Raw genomic sequence first — 25,020 nt, 5'->3', positions numbered from 1 at the left:
ACTGCTGAACAGGAGGAATACAGCAGTGAACAAGACAGTCAAGGTTTCTGCCCACAGGGGCTAAATGCTGGTGAGTTTTCATGCCCATTCCTCCAATCCCAAACCCTTCCTGGTGTGAGAGGTCCTGGAGCTGACTGGACACTAATGGGAACCCGCCAGCCCGCCCATCAGTCTCAGGTTCCCTGACCCAAGATGTCATGGTGGAGAGTGGGGTCTCAATGGGCCTGACATGACAAGGAGCAGATGAAGATGATGGGAGAGATCCGCAAGGGAGGGCAGCTCAAGGCCAGACTTGTTGACCTCAGTCACTTCAAAGTGGCTTCCAGCTTCCAGCGTGAATGGAGGAGATGACACACACCTGGGGGAGAGCCAGATGGCTTCTTCAACTGGGGCGTTCTCCCCTGAGGATGGGCCGACGCACCTATGCCATGTGCTATTACTTGACCTGAAAAATTCTTCTGGGAGACTCCAGCTTAGAGTCTTGACAGTACCAGGGAATGTAGCTAAGCTGTAGGTTGGAGGGAATGATGTTGGATCAGTGACTGCTCAAGGGGAAATAGTTCAATAAGTCATTAGATATGAAAGCTGCATGGCAGAACCACCATGTTATGGGCATAAGCTCTGACCCCTGAGCATCTGGGACCTGAGTTCTATGACCCCTGATCTTGAAAATGGGAAATAAGTGGAAGTTAGGGGCCATGACGATGTATCAAGTAGCACAGCACTTGACAAAGAGCTTCACAAATGGGCATGGGTACACGGTAAATGATGGGAATGTGAAGAAAGGGATAGAGTGCATCACCTTCCTATCCCCAGCATGGGACCAGCACTGTGCAAGGGAGGCATGTTGATGACATGGAGTATAAGTCAGCTTTGGCTGCAGTAACAAATAACCCCCAAATCTCAATGGCTTCCCTTAACAAATATTTATTTCTTGCACATGAGTATTCAGGTTGGCTGTGGCTCTCCTGGGCTTGCCTGAGCTCCCCTGGGTTCTGCTGATCTCAGCTTGGCTCCAAGCTGTGGGTTGGGCTCAGGTCTGCTCCTCATGTCTCCTCACCCACAGGTCTCCTCACATGAGGAAGTAATTGCCAAGAGGTCAAGCCAAATCGCGCAAGCGCGGCTAAGACTGCGGCTGGTGGACCGTCATTCATGTCTGCTCAACGGCCAAAGCCCAAAGTTAGCAGGTAGGGAATTAGACTCTACCTATTGAATTGCATGACAAAGCCACACAGCAAAGGCTTGGATGTTCCGTCCTAACAGAGGGAGTGAGCAGAAGATTTGAGAACAATCGTCTAGTCTTCCCACCCACCCACCCTGCAGCCAACAGGAGTGTTCCGGAGGGTCTCAGACTGGAAGGAATTCCTCAGGGCCAGAGTTCTCCTGGGAAAGGACAGCCCCTGCCTCCAGATTTCATCAGCATGTATCTGATCTGGCTCATAAAAAGCCAGGATGAAAGGGAAGGCAAACAAGGTAGGTTGCAGATGTCTCCAAGGATCAGACAAGTTACGTCCCTTTCTGAAACCATCAGTACCTGGGGCAGTGGAGGTCGAGAAGTGTACAATGACCCTCCTGTGGTGGCTGAGAATCCCAAGAATCGCTGGACGTCCTGGATGGATTTGCAGAGAGGACACTCACTTCTAGAAGGCTTCAAGACATGCACTTCGTAGACGTCCCGCTTAGACACTGTGTGGTCTGGAATTCTGCCGGGCTTAATTGTTTATTATATACATGTTTTATAGGGAGGCAATATAGATGTTTTAAAGGACCTCAGGAGGCAAGGGTGGGCAAAGAAATTTTAAGGACAAATAAATACGGAATATTTAATATTAAGTTGTTTACTGTCTCTTCCATGACAGCATTTCTTCAGTAAAGCCAGGTAAACACACACACACATTTGCACACGCACCCACACACATAGCCACCTGTCCTTGGCAGTGGAGCCCATCCCAGCAGCTGTGGCTGAAGCCCTGGGTTCCAGGACTAGAGAGAATAGCTTAATTCTAAGCCCCACTGGATGGTAGGCTGCAGTTGCAGAAAGACTCCCACTCCCATCAAGCCTGAAGGTGGGGTTCTATAAAAGGATATAGCTGCGAGATATTCAAACATTTTAATAACCAGTACAGCACAGGTCCTGACCGATCAGAGCCATGGCCAGCACACTGTGACCTGCATGCCAGTGTCCGTGATCTCTGCAAACAGCTGGGAGAAGTTGCAGAAGGTGGAGGCTGGGAATCCAACGGTACGGCTGACACTGAAAGGTGAACGGGAGTGGCACCTGCGCTGTGACCCGCTGCGTTCCTGTGTGCAGAGGACTGAGCATTTCAACCGCAGACCCCAGGGGTCCTGCAGGGCATAAGCTGGATTTGTCTTCCTGCCTGAGGCAATCACCAATTATATGTGCTGTGAGGCAAGCTGGCCTCCCGCCAGAGGAGGAGAGGACGGGATCTACAGAAGCTCTCTCTGATCTAACTCATTAGAGAAGTTCAAGAATACCCATCCACGAGGCAGCACAGGGCAAGATAAAAAGTCAGGATTTAAATCCTCACTACCGGAGAGGCCTCAGACAAGGGTTTCTTACCTCTCTCGGGCTCTGTCCCCTCATCTGGAGAAAGGGAGCCAACAGCATCCACCTGGCAGGATCGTGATGCTGATGACATGAGCTAATGACACAGCTAAAGCCCTCAGAGGCAGACTTAGCCTCCCAAACAGGACCTGTTATTGTCATCCACGATGGGAGGCACAAGCCAGGAATGAAACCAAAAACAAAGGATCAGAAGGGAAAGTGAGATGCAAAGACTACGTGATATTGGCAGCGTGAAGTCCACCTCAAACGAGATTGTTGTTATTGTTCCTGCCTAGGATAATCCAAGGCTGGAAGAAAGTGGGAATAACTGAGCGAGGTCCAAGGCCCCTCCGATGGGAATCTGGGCAGACACATTCTCACCCAGCGTCCCTCTCCAAGCAGCTGGTCCAGCCCAGCTAAACTGGGGCTCGAGTTTGTAACAAGACAAACGATCTGTGCTAGAGAAGCAGCATTAGTGGCCCTTCCCTGCCAGGATGAAAGAAAACCGGATCAGACCCCAAGTAACACCTGCAGGGCCACACCCCGGTCTTTCAATTTTCTGTAATAATCACATGTGACATCTGAAAACACACCAGCCTCTATAACATCTACCTATGGTGCTGTTTAAGCCCCACCCACCTCTGATGGAACACCAGAGATTTCTGGACACTCAAGCAGGCTCTTCTTGTCTCCAGATGAGACGTCTACTGTGGATGTGACCAGGAAAAGGGCACAGAACGTGCTGGTGGCAGCACAGAAGTACTCAGGATGCCTAAATTGCCACGTAAGTGATGTGGTGCGAAACAACTTTGTTGGCTGAATTTGAGAAGGCATGACACCTGGGAGGCGGCAACGCGCCCCTTCCTGAACCAAAGGCCAAGAGCGTCCTGCGAATTTCCAGAAGTAACTCCATCCCAGCCTCCAAAAGGATTGGGCCAGAGGGTGCGTTTGTTCTGCTGTGCCAAAATCACAGGAGTGACTGGCTTACACAGTTTATTTTCTCTGATTTCAACCCATCCTCAAAGCCCAGAGCAACTTAAAACAAGAAGAGCCACCACCTCCATCAAGAAAGGAATGTTTTGAAAGTTTCACCGATAATTCACTCAGCCGCCTCCCAAGGAAATGGAAGGCATCTGGAAAATGTATGTTAAAATTGATTCAACGTTGAGCCATGTTAACCGTTTTAATTTCCAAGCAATGCCACGCCCACCAAAACATCAATTAGTCCCAGCAATCAGGCAGGAATATTGGCGTCTGTTGCGGGATTCATTTATTTCAGCTCTGCGAAGTATCCAAGAAGGAGAAATCCAATGCACCCCATAGCTCCAAGGAGGGGAAATTAAGCCAGAATTGAAGCCATATCAGGCCCTGGCAAAAACGGCGCCTTTGCCTGCACCCACTGCTCTCCGGCATCTCCCTCTGGAGGGAGGGCAGTGACTTGTACCAAGGTCTTCATGCTTTGACAGGAAACACCCCTCCCTCCCCAGCTTCTCTGTCTCCAAGCTGGAAAACTAGGGAGACTGAAATGAGGCAGAGAATGCCTCCCCGCTGAGGAGACGAGCCAGGTTAAGAACGTGCGAGAGCATTTTCAACAATTATTCTTCCTTTTAGCGCCTCTTCAATTCCAAGGCCCCGGGGTCTCCCTGCCCCCACTGAGGCTCTGAGTCGGGGTGCGGGACTCCCACCGTCTGCAGCGCCCACGGTCTCCACGTGCCCTGGGCGGCTGCCTGGGCCCCAGGGCAATGCGCAAATGCCGCTCACCACACGAGCCTGGGCATCAGGACCAGCAGAGGGCAGCCCAGCCCAAGACCCTGGGAGACCCAGGCTCCTGAAAGGAAACAAGACAAGACAAGAGTGCACAGGAGGTCTCAGCAGCCCGCGGAGGGTGGACACACCACTCCCTGTGCCTCTCCCTGAACCACTCACTAGATCTCACCCAACCTTGGTTTGCTCAACTCCTAAACAGGAATAATGACCCCAAATTGCAAGGGACGGAAAGGCGAATTAAATGAGACTGTGTGAATCAGCGACTACCAGAGCTGCCTTAATCATAAGAGTCACCTGGGGAGAATGCTAAAAACGCAAATTCTGGGATCCTCCCCGGGCAAGCTCTGATTCGGCAAGCCTGGTACCAGGCCCAGGGATTTGGAATTTTAAGTATCACTCCCAGATGATTCGGATAATGAAGCAAATTTACAAAACAAGAGATTAAGTGCCTGGCCCACTGGAAGGGTTCACCCAGCTGCCAGCCCCAGCTCAGGCCTGTGGGGTGAAAGGAAGGGGAAGGAATCTAGCCTTCTCCTGCCTGGCGAGCATCCATCAAAATTACACATGCCCAAACCCTCTGACCCAGCAATCCCACGTGGAAGAGTTTACCCCGCAGATATACTTGAACAGATGCAAAGTACATAAGGTCATCCGCCGCAGCACTGCTCGTAACAATATAAAAATAGAAACAACTGAATTGTCATCTACAGAGATCCAGTTAACTACAGTTATGCCGTAGCCAGAGAAACAACAATCGCACGGCTCCTAGGTACGGATGTAGAGCTACCTCCGAGGTACACTGTCAGGTGAAAAATGCAAGGCACAGAACAAAGTGTATAACAAGTTTTGTAAAGTGCAGGGATAAACTATGGATATGTGTAGAGTATCTCTGGACAGATACACAAGCTGGTGACATTGGTTGCCTCTGGGGAGGGGAACTGGGCGACTAAGGAACAGGGGATGGGGGAGATAGCTCACTGCACACCTTTTCAGACGGTTCGTGTTTTAAACCAGGTGCATCGCCTATTGTGTGCGTTATATAACATACACAAAACACTGTAACATTTTAAAATAACTTTTAAATGTATGCATATTATATTTCAATGAAAAGGCTTTAAGATGATAGTAAGTGGCTCTGGTTTGCAGGTGCCATGTCTGGCCACTTGTGGCTGCAGAAATTGGGAATCCCCCAATTTGCTATCCCCAAGGGAGGTGGGGGCAGACCTGGAGACAACGAAGCACCAAGCTTCGCTCTCTGGGTTTCTGCACTCACTCTTCCCTCTACCTGGGACACTCTCCACCTGGCTGGGTCCATCTTCTCTTCTCTTGGTCTGCAGCTTAGGAATCACTGTCTTCTGGAGGTTTCCATGGCCGCTCCCCGCTTTCCCAAGCCTAGGTAGCTGCTTCTCCCGAGCATTTCCTGGGGGCCTGTGTCCCCCCCCTCACAGCACTCCTTGTACTGCCTCATGGTCGCCGGGGAGCAGCAGTTTCCCTCACCCCCATGCTGGACTGGGAGTTCAGAGAGGACAGAGGACACGCCTGGCTGGTTCACAGTTGCCTCCCCAGAGCCCAGCACCAGCTTAGTCCAAAGGCGGTGAGAAGTGGGAGAGTGAGGGGAGGGGGAGAGTAAGGCAGGCAGGGAGGAAAGACAGGAAGGAAAGCCACACCCCCGGCCCCTCTGTCTCAGCTCAGCCCTTAGTCACCACCACCACCTTCTGCTGCTTTCCTCCCCTGGTCTTACCAGATTTGAAATCTTCTTTATTTATGAGAGAGCCTTACCTGCCTTACTCACCTCTGTATTCCCTGCTCCTACCGCAGGCTTGGCACATAGTATTAACAGGTGCCCAGTATATGTCAATTGAATTTATTAATTAACACTGGACGGTGAGGAGGGAGGAGTAAAGGAACCACTGACAGGACTTAAGTCCTAAGAAATTCTGATTCAGTGGGTTCTGGGTGGGGTCCACGGGACTGGCAGTATTTAAAAGCTCCCCGGTGGGGCTTCCCTGGTGGCGCAGTGGTTAAGAATCTGCCTGCCAATGCAGGGGACATGGGTTCGAGCCCTGGTCCGGGAAGACCCCACAGGCAGCGGTGCAACTAAGTCTGTGCGCCACAACTACTGAAGCCCGCGCTGTAGAGCCCGCGAGCCACAACTACTGAGCCCACGTGCCACAACTACTGAAGCCCGCACGCCTAGAGCCCGTGCTCCGCAACAAGAGAAGCCACCGCAATGAGACGCCTGAGCACTGCAACAAAGAGTAGCCCCGCTCGCCGCAACCAAAGAAAGCCCGCGCGCAACAACGAAGACCCAACGCAGCCAAAAATAAATGTTTTTTAAAAAAGGCTCCCCCCGTGATTTTAAAGTGCTCTGGAGCTGAGAATCATTCACATGTGCTCGGTAGGGCCTTTGGATTTTTCTGGGAATGCAGGATCTCCAAGGACTGTCAGAGAGCCCACCCTGAATTTTAGGAACCTTCCCGCTGCCCCGGGTCTGGCAGGACGGACCAAGGGACTAGGAAAGGGATTAGGAGTGGGGGACCGGGCTGGGTCTGTCCGGCTCACCTGGAGGAGAAAGAGAGGCGGGGGTCCGGGTGGGGCTGGCGCTCGGAGGCGCGTCCAGCCAGGAGCGTGTCTTGGCGCCATCTAGCGCCTGCTGGAGGCTCTGCAGCTGCAACATGCTGAGCTGCCGGCGCTGGGCTGGGGTCACGGCCGCGGCGTTTTCCGGGCCCAAGAAGGCGATCTGCTCCGCGGACAGCTCCTGCAGGGGAGAGGGGGCAGCGCCCTCAGAGGCGCCCCTCCGCGGCTTTCGCAAATCTCGGCCATCCGCCCAGCACCCGCACACCTTCATCGTACCCATGTGCTCCTCTAGGATTTTTACTTAAAACCAGATCACTCTTTCACTACTAAAATAAACTTATTTTAAAATGAAAAAAATTTAATGGAAATTTCCAAAAGTGGAAAATTGGAATGACTCGCAAGAAGTACTCATTTAAAATATGCCATAATAAATAAAACGACACTGTTGAATTGTAGCTCTATGTGTTGGCCAACGATGTCTGAACCTGAGGCCTCTTTAAAAACAGAAAAAAAAGGGGATTTAAAGTGTTATAGAGGTGTTAAATATATTTTAGCTCCAAATCGAGACTTCCTCCTCCAAGTAATCAGTAGTAAAGGAGAGGTGAAAAGGTGACGGTGTTGTTTAATGCAGTGCAAGGTTCCACCCCACCCCACCCCCAATGCTTCAAGTCCCCCACCTGAGAAACACTGATGTGGAGGAGAAAACACACACCTAAAAGGCAAAGACCTGAATCTGTGTTCCAGCTTTGTCACATAACAGCTGTGTGACCTTGGGCAAGTTTCATAGCCTCTCTGCGCTTTTGGACTAGATGTGGGATGGCACAGATAACTCGTCTCCTAAGTGATTCTAACCCTTGCTGCTGAGTCCTGTGAGGGCTCAGCGAAGGGAAAGTACAGTAATCCATTAGTGATGTCTGCCATGGACACCGGAAATAGGAAATTCTGCGGAGAGCAGAAGTCCTTTGAAGGCCCTGAACAAGATGTTTTCTGAAGTCGCTTCCATCCTAGAGAGGACTTGGTGACTAGTTCCAGTAGGTGTGGAATGAGATGGGATGGCAGGGGCCTCTAAACTCATCCTGCTTATTTTCTAAGGGCCCCATAGATTCTGAGAAAGGGGGTTCTGCTCCTTCACCCCATCGTCTTCTCTCCTTCACCTTCTTCTTTCCCGTCCAGGTTGATGCTTCTCTGGAATCATGTCATGCCCCTGCTTAGAACCCTTCCCTGCCACCTCTCCAGGCCACAGCTCAAGCTCCTGAACATGGTAACGAGCGCTTCAAACTCTGGGTCCTGCCCACCTCTCCAGCGTCCTCTGCGCTGGCACACTTCACTCCTGGAGAATGGAGGTCCATGTCTGCAGCCCCAGAAGGCAGCACTTCCTTCTGCTGGAACACTGTTCCTCTCTCTCCACCTAGCTAACCCGCCCTGCAAAATTCAGCATCACCTCCCCCCCACCACAAACACACACACACACACACACACACACAGAGGACATGCTCTTCTGGCTTACACCTTACGTCTACCATTAATATAGAGTCTGCATTATAAAAATTATCTATTTTTCCAATGTTGCTGCTTGCAACCCACAGGCCAGATTGAATCTCTAGGCCTATTGCACTGTGTTTTAAAATATGGATTCAAAGTGGTTGCCAACATTTAATTATCAGGAGATTTCACATGAAAATGAGATTTCTGAATTCTGATAAAAAAGGAAGATCCAGCAATACTTGGCCCACATTGTCACACTGCATCAATGTGCCAGAGATGAGAAGCAGCTTCCCCAGATTTAGACAGGGCTCTCCAGTTCACTTCAGTCCCTACCCTGGCCACTGCACTCCCTTATGTTACTTTTCAAGCCCCTGAGGGCACTGTGTTATACCCCTTCACCAGTGCATCCCAGGTGCACCAGCCTGGAGAGCCTACCACAATGTAAGTGGCCACTAGGAATTTTGGGAGTAGGTAAGCTACAGACTGCATTCCAAACAAGACCAGGAGAAAGTGCTCAGCAACATGCCAGCATCAAGAACCAAGCTGCCTACCCCGTGCAGAGCCCCCAGAGGAGAAGCTCAATGGCATTAAGGACTCTGACTGACTTATTTCCCCTAAACAGCTATCACACCTGTTCTGTGCTGGGAACTGTCCCGGGTGCTGAAGCGGTTCAAGGTCCGCTCTCTTTATTAAAATGAACCAATGATGTTGCATCATGGGAGTTTGTCTAGCCTCCTGTGTGTGCCTTATCCAGTTTTTATGGACAGAATGTGTTTCCACGTTACACAGCGGGCAAGAACACCAGCGTCACTCCACATCAGAGCAGACTGTCCCCACCAAACCCTCTCCTAATCTTGTACATGGACAGGAAGGAAGGACCTCTCACTGGATACCCTGCTTCCCTAACCTCAGTTGATCCAATTCAACCCTCTCAATTTTTTCCATAGCTGTTTGTCACCTGTCCTACTGTGGCTTCATTAACACTTTTCTTAAAATCAATTAAAATATTTTACTTAATTTTATTTTAAAAGGAAATGTTATACAGGAAATGTTATCCCTCATCTGCAATTCTGAAGTCCAAAAAAGTCAGAAAACAAAGTTTTTTCCAACGTTTAAGACAAACTTATTTGCCAGCAAAATCTGATCTAAATTGATGTGAGACCATTTATAGTCTCTACTTATTCCAATTAGTGTGATCTGTCACAGATTTCTTCACAGAAATATTAATGCATTGGCTTACAAGGTGCTTCCCCAGACACTGCTGAAGGTATTAAGTTACAATACTGTAGATTCATAGAGTGATCTTCCTAAAATCTGGAAAATTCCAAATTCTGAAACATATATATGCCCCCAAGGGTTTTGGATAAGGGAATATGCACCTGTCACACCACCATAAATAGAAAATCAGTACCAGTGGCTACGAAGAGCAGGAAACCGTAAAAATAGATACAATTAAAAGATAAATTTAAATTGAAGAAAAAAATACTTAAAAAAACAAAAACACCTAAAATTATCTTGTGATCCATCCGCTGTTGGCACACAGCTCTCCTCTGGCCCTATTCACAGAAGGCTGGTTGCAGGTCCCTAGACTCCAAGGCCCACCATCTGCCTCCCTGTGTGATTTGAAATAGGGTCAAGCTCCCATTCTCCTTGAGGAACTGAGTACCTACTTTGAATATCTCATCAGGAAGGCATCTGATTGCTGATGGCTGGAAATATGGCATCAAATCCTTGTCAAGCATTCGGAGCTCTTCCTTACTTAATCCAGCTGGGGAGAAAAAGGAATCATGAGGGTTTAGTTCAAGCCATCAGAACTCCATTTGTTTTATTAATGGTGCTGCATAATGTACAGATCTGCGTGTTCTAGGCAAACATCTTTCCTTACAAAAGTCCCTGAGAATCACACTGGGGAATCAGGTTCCTTAATCAACTCAGGAAAAAAAATGTGGGTCACGTTAACCCTGATTCGTCTCCTACAAGGAGATGTACGCCCAGAAGGAGCTTCACTTTACACAAATTTCAAATTGTGTATAAATCTATTTTGGAGCCAATTAAATAACATTCTAAACCACTTTAGCTAACAAAAATTACCAAGAGAGCTTGTTTAAAAAGCAGACTTGCAGACCCCACCCTCTGCAACTTGAAGTCATGAAATCTGGGTTCTACCATAACTCTATAGATAGTCACTACACGTGGTCAAGGATTCTTTTTTTTTTTCAACACTATATTATTTAACCTTTATTTTTTAACATCTTTATTAGAGTATAATTGCTTTACAATGTTGTGTTAGTTTCTGCTGTATAACTAAGTGAATCAGTTATACATATACATATAACCCCATATCTCCTCCCTCTTGCGTCTCCCTCCCACCCTCCCTATCCCACCCCTCTAGGTGGTCACAAAGCACCAAGCTGATCTCCCTGTACTATGTGGCTGCTTCCCACTAGCTATCTATTTTACATTTGGTAGTGTATATATGTCCATGCCACTCTCTCACTTCGTCCCAGCTTACCCTTCCCCCCACCCTGTGTCCTCAAGTCCATTCTCTACGTCTGCATCTTTATTTCTGTCCTGATTCTTTCATTATTTTGTTTGTTTCTGTCCCCAGATTTAAGGTTGGAAAGGGAGAGAAAGGCATACCCAAGGTGTCTCTTACCTGCAATGGTCCCAAGCTCCTGCAGGACAGAGCTGGACCACTCGGTGGGCCCCCCAAACACAACTTCTGCCTTCCTCTTAAACTCTGCCAAGACGCGGGTGCTGCAGACCAGGGTCCCAATTCTGGCCACCACCACCCTGGTTGTGAGGGAGGATGTAGTGTGAGCCTGGGAGACTCTCCGGCCAAAAAAAGATATGCAGAAGGTTTCAGCACCAAAAAATGATCCAGCTAATCTCACTCCCTATTTTAGCCCAGAAAAGTTGCAAAGCATGAGGAAGCACAGAACATCTTGCTGAATGAATGAACGAACCAACCAATCAATCATTTGCTATTTTGCACACTAGTGTTTTGGTTACCTGAATTCTGAGATCTTTATAAGTGAGATTTCGGTGATGTTCATGGCACACAGGGTTGCACCAAGTCCTACTAAGTGGAAGCTCTTCAGATCCTGGACACTATAGCCTGAATCCTCCAGGAACCCTTGCAGAATGGATTTAGCCTATAAAAATGTGGGAGGATAGGAAATGAACTATCCAGGGATGATCAAGACCCCAAGGTCTGAGGGGATAACGGAGCCAGCCTCCTGACTGATCGCCCGCCCTACTCCTCCGAACACACTCCCCACTCCAAATCATCCCAGCCGCTCATCCAGGTTAGCCTCCTGAAGGTCCTGCTTCTACGGAGTACGTCCCCTGATCTATGGAGGCATCTTTAGGCCGTGAAGCTCTTGTATCCTTCACCAGTATTAAAGACACCTATACCTTGTGTCTGTGTCTGCTGGCTTATTCCCTTCATCACTCATGACCTTCACATAGTTTGGTCATTTAAGTTCTTCTGCATCAGGATCCAGACTTTTCCAGCAACAGTTGTCACAACTTTCTGACCTTGTAATTTTCTGCCTTTGCACCTTTACTCAAGTCAGCGCCTCCATCTGAAATGCCCCTCCTGCATTCCCAACTGTTAAAATCCGACCATCCTTTTATTTGGGAGTTCAAGTCAAATGTTACCTTCGTGAAATCTACCCTGAAATAGGTTTGCCTCTCACTCTTCCATTCCAGGGAGTAGTACGTTAAATCCTTTGGCATTAAAAAACCACACAGGAATCTCTTCAATGAGCTTTGCTTTAGGAGCTGATGTGTAGTGTAGGGTCCCTGTAATTTTAGTATAGTGACCATTGATTATTCATGACCTGCCCTGGAGAGCCAGACCTCCTACTCTCTCACTTCATGTGGTTCAATTGGAGCTAACTGCATTCTGAGTTCCAGAGGTGATGCTATGGCCTAGTCCTGGCCAGTCAGTTTGTCTCTTAGCCTGGCTGCAGTGACTGGTTCTACATTAGGCATGTGATCCAGTCAAAACCAACCAGGACTTTGGTTGGAGCAATTAGAAGAGAAGAGCTTTCTTTATTGTGGACTGGACCTTGGAAGGACAAACACCTGAATCTGCTAGAACTCAACACATGGAAAGAAACTGCCTCTGGGGACTTCCCTGGTGGTGCAGTGGTTAAGAATCTGCCTGCTAATGCAGGGGACGTGGGTTCAATCCCTGGTCTGGGAAGATCCCACATGCCATGGAGCAACTAAGCCTATGCGCCACAACTACTGAGCCCACGTGCCACAACTACTGAAGCCCGTACGCCTAGAGCCCATGTTCCGCAAGAAGAGAAGCCACCACAATGAGAAGCCCGTGCACCGCAACGAAGAGCAGCCCCCACTCACTGCAACTAGAGAAAGCCCACGCACAGCAACTAAGACCCAATGCAGCCAAAAATAAAATAAATAAATAAATTTATTTTAAAAAAAAAAAAGAAAAGAAAGAAAGAAATTGTCTCTGAACAAAGCCCACGTAAAAGAAAGCAGGGTCAAAAATTGGTGTGATGGGCTTCCCTGGTGGCGCAGTGGTTGAGAGTCCGCCTGCCGATGCAGGGTGCCCCGGTCCGGGAAGATCCCACATGCCGCAGAGCGGCTGGGCCCATGAGCCATGGCCACTGAGCCTGCACGTCCGGAGCCTGTGCTCCACAACGGGAGAGGCCACAGCAGTGAGAGGCCCGCGTACCACAGGAAAAAAAAAAAAAAAATTGGTGTGAGATGGCTTCCTGACAGTAGTGTTGAAGCCCCTGGATCCAGCCATACCTTAATTCCACCCTTGACCTTCTCAGTTATGGGAGTCAATTCCATTCTTGTTCAAGCCACTTTGAGTTGGGTTTTCTGTCACTTGTAACTGGATTAACCCTGATTAATTTGATCCAGATATGTTGGATCTGAGGAAGGACCCAAGTCAATCTCTTGAGCTGTATAATTGTCTGGTTCCTCAGGGCTCATGGAGGCAGATGCAGAAGATTACAAAAGGGCCAGAGCACACAAGGCAAAGATAGGGAGGAGACCTCCAAGGACGAACATCTCCTGAATGCAAATGAGGGTCACAGGGATACAGTGAATCTTCCCATCTCCCTTTAATCTCCCATCCCATCACACACTATAGATCACTCCAGCGTTAAGAAAAAGTATTGGCAAAGATTGCGAAACGCTGAAATGGGATTCCACTTTTCACGTGGCTGTTGTCTCTCTATCCCTCAGGTCTGTTTAAATGCTACCTGCTCAGAGAAGACTTCTTGGATTCCCCCATCCCAAGGAGCTTCCCTCCCCACTATTTCCATGAGCACCTTGTCCATTTTCTGCTTATCACTTATCAAAATTTATTAAATGTTTCACCTTGATCACTCAACTTTTCATCTGTATCACCCAGTAGCATCTCCAAAGACAAAGACCATAGCCAGCTAGTTCACTCCTGCATCCCTAGTACCTGATACAATGCCTGGCCCATATTAGGGTACTTTGGGAATAATGAGTACTTTTTGAATGAATGAATGAACATCTGAGTGAGTGAGCTATAGATGTTGTAGGCAATATATACTCCTTCGAAATGGCATCAGATTATTGCCGTCATGTGATGGACTGGCTTCAGAGAGATTTCCCGTGTCTCTGCAAATTGGACTGGTCAGTGTCTTCATGAAGTTTCCCCTCAATGATTACAAAGCTCACAGGTACTGTAAGTGAATTTCAGTAACACAACGTTTAGATTTAAATGTCTTTGAATGGCAATGTGCATCCAAAGTAATAATAGCTAATATTTATTGAATGCTTACTGTATGCCAACACTGCTTTGACCATTTACACATACTATCTCATCTAATCCTCACAACAACCCTAGGAAGTAAATATTAATATTATCTCTATTTCACAGATGAGGAAACTGAGGCACAGAGAGGTTAAGTAACTATGCCAAGGTTACACAGCTAGTAGATAATGGTTCTAGGATTACAACCTGGGCAGTCTGACTTCAGAGCCAGTGAAGATGTTTGGGGATGAAGGAAAGATGGAGATTCAAGTTAGCTTTTATTAAGTCTTCATAATCAGGTTTCATTCATTGACTCACAGCAATCTGTGCCCCCCCAACCATCAGGCATGCCCATTTTAAAATGAAAGTGCAAAAATACAATTCAAATAAAATTACTTTGAAGATGTGATATTAACTTGTCCTTGCGACTGGAACCTGGAAAATGCAAGCTCGGCCTGCACGGTGATAAGCTACAATATATTTCCTTGAGTGACTGGAGCACTGTATCTGTAATGATTCCAAGACAATTAATACCAGCACTTTTAGGCAATATTAACCACTGAAAAGTGAATAGCTGTAAGATTTCAATCTCTCTGTTCATCCCTCTGGCCTCTATAATAGTTTTTTTTTCCCTTTATATTGGTTTTTAAGCTGAACTATCTGTTAATGTAGTTCCGCCAGGTCTGACTATTAATCTAGAAACACGCATTGAAGCGTTTGATCGGGAGCTGAAGTTGAGGAACTGACTGCAAATGATATTTGCAAATGTTGATTTCCATATTCTCTTCAAAAATATTGATAAATCTCACTGCCGTCCATGGGAACTGAAAACTGGTAAAAAGGGAAAGAGATACTCTGGTTTCTAAGTTGGATATATTCTTCCGTTTTCTCCCAGACTGCGAACAGAATGACTTTAACATTGGAAATGTGATGTGGTACTTCTCAAACCAGTCAAAACCAGTTTTAGTGTCACGGAACCCCAGGACTGTAGAACGTCAGAGTAGAAGGAACTGCAGACTTGGGGGTCCAACCCCCTCACCTTGCAAATGAGGAAGGTGTTAAACTACCAGAGAGGGAGTGTGACAATGACAATATGCTGGTGAAGACAACTAATTTTTGTTGACTACTATGTCGTAGGCATTGTTCACCATATTTAACAATGTATTAACTCACTTAATCCTTATGGCCAGGACCTCCATGTTACCTAACTCCAGGGGGGCACAATTCACACCATGTTCTCTTTGAATGGTACCACCCAGAGTCATGTGACATGGCAATCCTGATTACGAAAAGCTCATGAGAGTAGGGGCCATGCCTTGGTTTTGCTTGCCCAGCGTCCATTCTCCCTTTGATAACACCATGCTTTTCTTTTGGTGAACCACCTGTGCTCATTTCCTCTTGCTGCTGTAACAAATTACCACAAACTTAGTGGCCTGAAACAACACGGATATATTCTTTTACAGTTCTGGGGGGTCTCAAGTCCTAAAATGGGTCAGCAAGATGTGTTCGTTCTGGAGGCTCTGGAAAGAATTCATTTCCCTGCCTGTTTTAGCTTCTAGAGTCTGCCTGAATTCCTTGACTCAGAGTCCCATCTTCCATCTTCAAAACCAGCAGCACTGCACCTTCAAATCTCTCAGTGTGTCCCTTGTCCCTCTGCTTCCACTGTCACATTGCCTTCTGTATCTGTGGTCCTTTCTAAGGACCCTTGTGATTATGTTGGGCCCACCAGGATCACCTCCCATCTCAAGGTCCTTAACCTAATCACACCTGCAAAGTCCCTTTTGCCACATAAGGTAACATAGTCACAGGCTCCAGGGATGAGGATGTAGACATCTTTGGGGATCGTTACGACACACGTGTTCCCCGTCCTCGGTACATATGGTCCTGGTGAGATGGATTCCACTCCCTGGTGTATGCCAGGCCAACCCACATATTCTAATCCTGACCAGATAGTTTAGGGCCGGGCAACTGCATGATTGGACTCAATGCTGGGACTGTTTCAAAAATCAATGAGAAAGGGGCACTTTTTTCTGGGGTTGCTAATTACATGATATGTAAGCCTAGCGCTGAAGACAACAGCTGAGGGAGGGCTGCCTGAGAATGAAGTTAACACAGAGCAACTAAGACTCTCCTTTCTAGCAATACAGTGGATTAACTGCCCTCCCAACTGAAACAATTAAATTCTGGACAGAACTTCTTCTTTAGCCTGTGAAGAATTAACTGACACAGGAATCACCCTCTCACCATGACGTGTGAACAAAGTATATGAAATAACTGTATTTAGACACTGGACAGCAGGGAGCACAGGGCTATAATCCTGGGAGAAGGAAGACAAATCAGGTGAGCGCCACAATTGCCCTTGCTCTCTGCCCAGAGGCAGCTTCCAGGCTATGGAGCAGGAAAGGGAACCCAAAGAAGCCCAGTGGTCAGGCTGAGTTGAGGATACAGAGATCCAAGTTCAGAGAGGCCAGGGATCCTATAATTTGTTGGGCAAAGTACTGGAGAGGAAGAAACTGCACGGAGAAAGAGAGAGAGCTCCAGAAATCTGCAGAGAGGTCTTCTCAAGTCTGGCTGAGTGCTGGTCACATGCAAGGAATGAAACTCCACATAAATATCAAAAAAGGCATCAGAAAGCCGTAGGCTGAACAATTCTCAGAGCTCACATGGAGCTGGAAAGAGTTCACATTCCCACCAGCCAGAGAGAAGAGGTCCTGAAATACACGGAGCGTTGGATAGAGTCCTCAGAAGGATCATGTCTCAGTGATGGGGATAAATTAACCACAGAATAAAGCTCAGTCTAGACTCACCCTTATAATGCTCAAAGGGAAGCCTCAAAATGACCATGCTGATCTAAAAGTAATTTAAGTGTATGCAGAACAAAGCCCAATACTCTTTAAAGGAGTACCACTAAATTGGGTGGGTGCTCAAAGACGTAAAATGTACAATGCCCATCAGCCCACCAAGATTACTAGACTTGCAAATGAGAAAATATGACCCATAACTATGGGGAAAATTAGCTAACAGAAAGAGTCTCAGAAATGACAATTATGATGGAATTAGCAGGAAAGGTTTTTAAAGCTGCTATTATAAATACTATTAAGTATGTTCTAGGACGTAAAGGAAAATATACACAAAATTAAGACAGAAGTAGAATATTTGAAAGGTCCAGCAACATCTACTTACCTGTCCTGGGGTCCACTCTGTCTGCTGGCTGAGGGAAGCCACAGTGTCGATGGAGCTGAGATCCAACTGCTCAAGCTCGCTCTCAGTAAGAGCCAGAACGATGCGCCCCAGGGAGACGAGATGGTACTCTCTCCAGTACGAAGGCGTGTCCCAAACCTCCAGGTGAGAAAAAAAGCCAGATTAGACTAGTATTTTTTTAACAGACAAAAGACATGAACAGGAAATTCACAAAAGAAGAAATAAACATATGGGAAAAGTTCAGTCTCAGGCATAATTAAAGAAATGTATGTTAACAAAAATCGAAGAACAGTAAATTGGCTGACCATTGGACAAGGAGTAAAGAGAATTGGAAAGATATGGGGTACAGGATACCCCCATTTGCTGGTGTTGAGAATGTACATCGGTACATGCTTTTTAGAGGGGAATCTGGCTACATGCATCAAAAGCTTTTAAAATATTTAAACTCTTTGACTCAGAAATTCCATCTCTGGGAATCTAGCCTAAGTGAATAATAAGACAAGTGGCCAAAGAAATATGTATAAATATGCACCTTGAGGCCTTAAAAAAAATAAACAATCTAAAAGTCTACCAACTGGTTAAATAAATAAAAACCAGCCATAAAGTATTATAGAGCTATTTAAAATACGGATATAGATTTATATTTCTGATATATAAAAATATGCACTATACGCTGTTGGCGTGGACAGCAAGCTATTGAATAGTAGGTGACTGTGATGCTATATTTTGTAGCATATATACGTATGTATGAAATATATAAATATATTTCACACACATACACAGAAGTCTGGGAAGCTTCAGATGAACGTACCAAAATATTAACAAGCGCTTACCTCTGGGTAAAAGATTAGGACTGATTTTCTTCTTTATTATTTTCTGATTTTTCTACAATAAACTTGGATGACTCATATAAAAAAAGAGAGTTGTCATTTTAAGGCATTTAATGTCTTAACCCCACGAGGGTAACTATACAGTCCACAACCATCCTAATAGCTGAAACAAGCGATCTTTATAAAGATGGCAAATGACTTCTAGTCATCTTTTTATTCCTTTCTGCTCTGTTTTCAGGTGAATTTGCAACAGGTTCTGAGAAAACCTCCTGCAAGCAGCAGTGGGGTTCTCCGAGTGGAGAAAGAAAAGGCACAGTTCCTGGAAACCACCTCAGTCAGAGGCACCACGGAATTTGATTTACTGAGCCTACCTTAGATGCCAAGACACATCTCATTCCCGGCCAGAGCCCTAGGAGGGAGGAGCTAGAAATCTCTCCGGTGCGGAGATCACAACTATGGCTCTGAACTGATGCAGAGAGATTTCAACAAGATGACCCAAGTGAAAGTGAAAGACAGGGGTCTGTGCACAGCAGGGCTGGGACCCTGTGTTGGGTTTCCCTCTGTGAGTGCTTCCTCCCTGAGATGGGCTTCACCTGTACTGCCTTCTCCTTCAGGGTCCTCAGCTGAGCTGGGCTGAAGCTCCTGACGGCCCCCAGCAGCTCCACGCTCCTGAGGAATGCATCCTCCCCCAGGCAGAGCAGGCCCTCGGGGGCCCAGCAGGCGTTGGCTTCAGCCAGCTTGATGATGTCATTGGAGGAGGGAGCCGAGACTCCATGGCAACCTGAGGAATGAGCGACATGGGGAAGGAACAGAGGAAAGAGAATTTCAGGAAACGTGAGTCTGTTTCTTTATTGAAATGAGTAATGTTGTTCTCCAATCGGATTTATCCATGAGAAATAGTGTAGGGTAGAAACTGAGCTCAGGGACTCAGGGACCAGTTTGAATCCCCCTTGTGCCATTTCTTCCGAACGAAATCATGGAAATGCCAACTTTTCGCAAAGCCACAAGCACACACACAGTAGGAGCTTTGCGTCATTATGACTGGACTGCTAATTGCCTTGAGGGCAACAGGAGGTGGTGGTGAACAGTTCTGGCTTTAGATTCAAATCCAAAGCTATTAACCCCTCTGTGCCTCAGATTCCTAGTCTATAAAATGAGTATAAAATTACCTCATAGAATTTTTGCGAGGACTAAATGTGCTATTATTTATAAAGCACTTAGAACAGTGCCAGGTATACAGTAAGTACTCAATACATGTTAGCCATTTTTATTATGCTACCTCCCATAGCCACCCCATGCATTTGAGTTTGCAACCCAGAGTTAAGGCTTCCAGAATTATAAGGAAGGGGCGCTCCTATCTAAGTGTGGAAAGGGAAGATGATTTGCCCTCCATAAAAATCTTGGTGGAGGCGATGGCCTTCCCATCCCAGGACAGAGGAGAAATGGGTCTCTTACATTTTCCTTGGCAACAGGAGAAACCCATCCATATGAGTCCTGAGTTAGCTGAACCATGCCTAGTCAAACCACTTTCTCAGCAACACACAAATGAGATATTGTCTTTGCTAGCCCAGATGTGCCCAACCTGAGAGAAAACCTTTGCCTTAAGAGCAATCCTGGGTTTCTTATCTTAGGAGCTGACGACCCCTGATGCTGACAGACTCACCAGAGCCACCTGGGGCTGGGCATTTCCCAAGCCTTGTGGCCATTCCCCTTTCACTGCATCTTAAATGGAAATTCACTGGACTCTAATCAAGAGGCAGAACTGGACCAGGTCAAAGGTACATGTCTGGTCCTCAAACATCTTTATCACAACCCACTTGGAGGAGACAAAAGACCCATCTCTCCTGGACTCCCTTTGCCCCACTTTCCAATGAAAGCAGGATTCAGTGAAAGTACAGAATTAGAGAACAGAATGGTTTAAAAGTACAGCAGAGACTTGGTCTTATCACTTCCTGGGGCTTAGAATAGGGCCTGACACATAGTAGGTATTCAGGAAATATTCACTGAATGAATCAACACACACAAAAATTAACTAAAATGAAAGCAAGTAGTAATTCTGCTAATCCATTAATGACTATAAGCACAGCAGTAATTAATACCCAGAACCAACTAAAGAAAACTCCAATTAAGCACTGGAGCTAAGCGCATCCTCCCCCAAGGGCGGAAAGTCTTACTTTCACGTATCCACAGGCAGAGAGTAGGAGCACGGCGATATGACAACCGGACTGTTAGGCAGCGAGGACCGTACGGGCTAGTGGCGAACATCTCCTGCTTTGGGTTCAATTCCAAGAGCTGCCGTTGACTAACTCTGAGACTTTGGCCAAATCTCTTAATCCCTCTAAACCTCATTCTCCTTTGTTAAATGGGAGAAAGCAAACTGCCCACCCCATAGACAGAGGTGAGGACGAGACAACGCACGGAGAGGCGACGACCCAAGGTGAACGTCAGACCAATCATGACATTTCTGTGCTCGATGCCGCCATGAAACCCCGCCTTCAGGTCTCCTTTACAAGGAGATAAGACCCCACTCCAGCCACACTGCCCCTCATTCCTCCTTCCTCCCCCACTCCTGTCACACTCCTTCTGCCCAGAAGACTCCAACTCCAGGTCCCCACTGGGCCCACTCCCACACTGCCTTGGGCCTTTCCTCAAACGTCACCTTAGTGAGCCCTTCCTTAACTGTGTTCTCCTTTCAAATTACAGCCCCACATCCCACGCTCCCTGACTCCTGTCCTTTGCTTTATTTTCCTTCTTGATACTCATCACACGACATACTACGTACTTCACTTATGTCTGTAATTTATTGTCTGGCTACCCTCAACCCCATCTGAAAGTAAGCTCTACGAGGGCAGGGGTTTTTGTTTTGTTCACACAGTCAGTGCTCAAAAATTATTTGTTGCAGGAAAGAAAGTAAGCACAGATTACTTTTATTATTACAATTATTCTCGGGTCTGGTTAACTTTGTCCCCTCCTACGTGGCACAAAGTCTGCACTCAGTAGGTGCACAATAATACTTGTAATCATATCTAATACTTACTGAGCATTTCCTACGTGCCAGGCACTGTTGTGTACATGTTTATAGGTTTAAAACCCACTAACCTTCACGATAATCTAATGAGGTAGGGATTTTCGTTATCCCCATTTTACCGAGGATAAAACCCAAGGCACAGAGAGGTTAAAGAGCTTACCCAAAGTCACACAGCCCATAAGTGGCAGCCCTGGGATCCAAATCCAGTCAGCCTGGCCCCAGCATGGCAATTCATAGCCACACAGCCATTTTGGTCCTTAAATCAATTGTTTTGAAATGTTTGTTGCACGTGTTCACCCATTAAACCTACTGGCCTGCATAAGGAATGCAAGATGTGATTCCAAATCACTTTACAAAGATGTAATTCTGGACTTCCCTGGTGGCTCAGTGGTTAAGAATCCGCCTGCCAATGTAGGGGACATGAGTTCGGTCCCTGGCCCAGGAAGATCCCACATGCCCAAGAGCAACTAAGCTCGTATGCCACAACTACTGAGCCTGTGCTCTAGAGCCCGAGCTCTGCAGCAAGAGAAGCCACGACAATGAGAAGCCCGCACACCACAAGAAGAGTAGCCCCTGATTGCCTCAACTAGAGAGAGCCCATGCGCGGCAATGAAGACCCAACACAGCCAAAAAAAAAAAAAAAAAAAAGAATAAATAAATTTATTTTTTTAAAAAAAGATGTAATTCTATGCCCTGTGGATTTTTGCTATTCTACTGCTTTGCAAACATTGCATCCAGTCCCCTGGACAAGGAGTCCTCTTGAAGCCAGGGACTTAACCAAAACACTGCTGCCATGACAATGGCCTCAGATACCCCCAGAAACACTCACCAGGGCTGCGGTCAGAGCTGGGGCTCTCCTCACTGCTGTTCCGAACAGATTCAAAGACAGCCTGGAGGAATTCTTTGGGGGGCAAAGTCCCAGCCATCTTGGAAGCTGTTTGCTGAAGGATGTCAGGAAACTGTGCAGGGCAGCGAAGATGAAAGAGGAGGAATGAATAATAATTAAAGCACATGAAACACAGACTTAAATCAGAGTGTAAACTGGAACACTGCTTCACTGCCTCCATTGCTTTTTTTTCTTTATACAGGCATACGTCGTTTCATTGCACTTCGCTTTACTGCACTTGCAGATACTGCATTTTTTATATATTGAAGGTTTGTGGCGACTCTGTGATAAGCAAATCTATTGGCACCATTTTGCCAACAACATTTGCTCATTTCATGTCTCTGTGTCACATTTTGGTAATTCTCACAATATTTCAAACTTTTTCATTATTACTATATTTGTTATGGTGATCTGTGATCTGTGATCCTGGATCCTTGACATTACAATTGTAACTGGGGCACCACAAACTGTGCCCATATAAGACAGTGAACTTGATCAATAAATGTAGTGTGTGTTCTGACTGCTCTACCAATAGGCTGTTCCCATCTCTCTCCCTCTCCTCACGGCTCACTGTTCCAAGACACAACTATATTAAAATTAGGTCAATTAATAACCCTACAATGGCCTTTAAGTGTTCAAGTGAAAGGAATAGTCACAAGGCTCCCATTTTAAATTAAAATTAAAATGATGAGGCTTTGTGAGGAAAGCTTGTCAAAAGCTGAGACAGGCTGAAAGCTAGGCCTCTTGCACCAAACAGTTAGCCAAACTGTGCATGCAAATGAAAAGTTCTTGAAGGAAATTAAAAGTGCTACTCCAGTGAACACACAAATGATAAGAAAGCGAACAGCCTTATTGATGATATGGAGAAAGTTTTAGTGGTCTGGATAGAAGATCAAACCAATCACAACCTTCCCTTAAGCCAAAGCCTAATCCAGAGCAAAACCCAACTCTCTGCAATTCTATGAAGGCTAAGAGAGACAAGAAAGCTGCAGGAAAAAGGTTTGAAGCTAGCAGAAGTTGTTTCGTGAGGCTTAAGAAAAGAAGCCATCTCTATAACATGAAAGTTCAAGATGAAGCAGCAAGTGCTGATGTAGAAGCTGCAGCAAGTTATCCAGAAGATATAACTCAGATAATTAACAAAAATGGCTACAGTCAACAGCCTTCTATTGGAAAAAGATACCATCTAGGACTTTCATAGCTAGAGAGGAGAAGTCAATGCCTGGCTTCAAAGGACTGGTTGATTCTCTCATTAGGGGCTAATTCAGTTGGTGACTTTAAGTTGAAGCCAATGCTCATCTACCATCCCAAAACTCCCAGGGCCCTTAAGAATTATGCTAAATCTACTCTGCCTGTGCTCTATAACTGGAACAGTAACGCCTGGATGATAGCACATCTGTTTACAACATGGTTTACTGAATATTTTAAGCCCACTATCGAGACTTATTGCTCAGACAAAAAAGATTCTTTTCAAAATATTACTGCTCATTGACAATGCACCTGGTCACCCAAGAGCTCTGATGGAGATGTCCAACGAGATTGATGTTGTTTTCACGCCTTCTAACTCAATATCCATTCTGTAGCCCATGGATCAAGGAATAATTTTCACTTTCCAGTCTTATTATTTAAGAAATACATTTCTTAAGACTATAGCTGCAATAGATAATGATTCCTCTGATGGATCTGGGCAAAGTAAATTGAAAACCTCTTGGGAAGGATTAACCATTCTAGATGCCATTAAGAACATCTGTGATTCATGGGAAGCGGTCAAAACATCAATATTAACAGAAGTTTGGAAGAAGTTGATTTCAACCCCCATGGATGACTTTGAGGGGTTCAAGACATCAGTGGAGGAAGTAACTGCAGATGTGGTGGAAATAGCAAGAGAACTAGAAACAGAAGTGAAGCCTAAAGATGTGACTGAATTTCTGCAATCTCATAAAACTTTAATGGGTAAGGAGTGGCTTCTTACGGATGAGCAAAGAAAGTTGTTTCTTGAGATGGAACTACTCCTGGTGAAGACTGTTGAAATGGGAACACATGATTTAGAATATTACATAATCATAACTTAGTTGATAAAGCAGCAGCAGGGTTTGAGAGGATTGACTCCAGTTGTGACAGCAGTTCTACTGTGGGTAACATGCTATCAAACAGCATTGCATGCTGCAGAGGAATCCTTAGTGAAAGGAAGTCAGTGGATGCATCAAACTTCACTGTCCTCTCTTAGGAAATCGACACAGCCACCCCAGCAAGCACCACCCTGATCAGACAGCAGCCATCAATGTAGAGACAAGAGCCTCCACTGGCAAAAGATTACACCTCACTGAAGGCTCAGATGAGGGTTAGCATTTTTTTAGCAATAAAGTGTTTTTTAATTAATGTATTTACATTGTTTTTTAGACATAATGCTATTGCACACTAACAGACTACAGTACAGTGTACACATAACTTTCATAGGCACTTGGAAACCAAAAATACTCATGTGACTTGATGTATTGCAATATTCACTTTATTGCGGTGGTCGGTAACCCAACCCGTAGTATCTCCGAAGTATGCTTGTAGCAGCTTCTCATGTAAATTTAATCCCCAGCCCAACTAGTCTCTACCAAGAATCATAGAAAATAATACCCCATCTCAGTACTAATCCAATACGTGTTCAATAACGTAAGTATATATTGTTTTTCACCCATCAGACTGTCAATAATAAAATAAAGTGATAATACCTAATGCCGGCCAAGATGTAGGAAATACGCATACTTATTTCTCTGTGGGACTGTTAGATGCTGCATCATTACCATCTGATAATATCTATAAAATGTATGGATGCCTATGTCTTTTGGGGTTGGTAGTGTTTGTTCATTTTTGTTAAAATTTATATGTATAAAAGGAGGAGGAAAGAGTTATCTCTGA

General features: G+C 46.0%; 1 protein-coding gene across 1 annotated transcript in view; it reads right to left on the bottom strand.

Moving 5' to 3' along the window:
* Nucleotides 1–3,831: 3,831 nt before the first annotated feature.
* The window catches only part of OTOA (otoancorin), a 59,915-nt gene continuing 38,726 nt past the window's right edge, over nt 3,832–25,020 (bottom strand). Inside the window, exons 21-28 of the mRNA XM_060033071.1 lie at nt 22,057–22,186; nt 18,793–18,980; nt 17,352–17,507; nt 11,408–11,550; nt 11,052–11,188; nt 10,066–10,163; nt 6,896–7,091; nt 3,832–4,394 (exon numbers count right to left, since the gene is read on the bottom strand). Of these exons, the coding sequence (XP_059889054.1) occupies nt 4,324–4,394; nt 6,896–7,091; nt 10,066–10,163; nt 11,052–11,188; nt 11,408–11,550; nt 17,352–17,507; nt 18,793–18,980; nt 22,057–22,186 (1,119 nt within the window). The 3' untranslated portion in view covers nt 3,832–4,323. The remainder of the gene's footprint in view (nt 4,395–6,895; nt 7,092–10,065; nt 10,164–11,051; nt 11,189–11,407; nt 11,551–17,351; nt 17,508–18,792; nt 18,981–22,056; nt 22,187–25,020) is intronic.

The sequence above is a fragment of the Delphinus delphis genome, chromosome 15 (genome assembly GCF_949987515.2).
Source record: "Delphinus delphis chromosome 15, mDelDel1.2, whole genome shotgun sequence".
Taxonomy (NCBI): Eukaryota; Metazoa; Chordata; class Mammalia; order Artiodactyla; family Delphinidae; genus Delphinus; species Delphinus delphis.
Note: the sequence above shows the minus strand (reverse complement) of the source record. Positions and strands in the feature narration are given on the sequence as shown.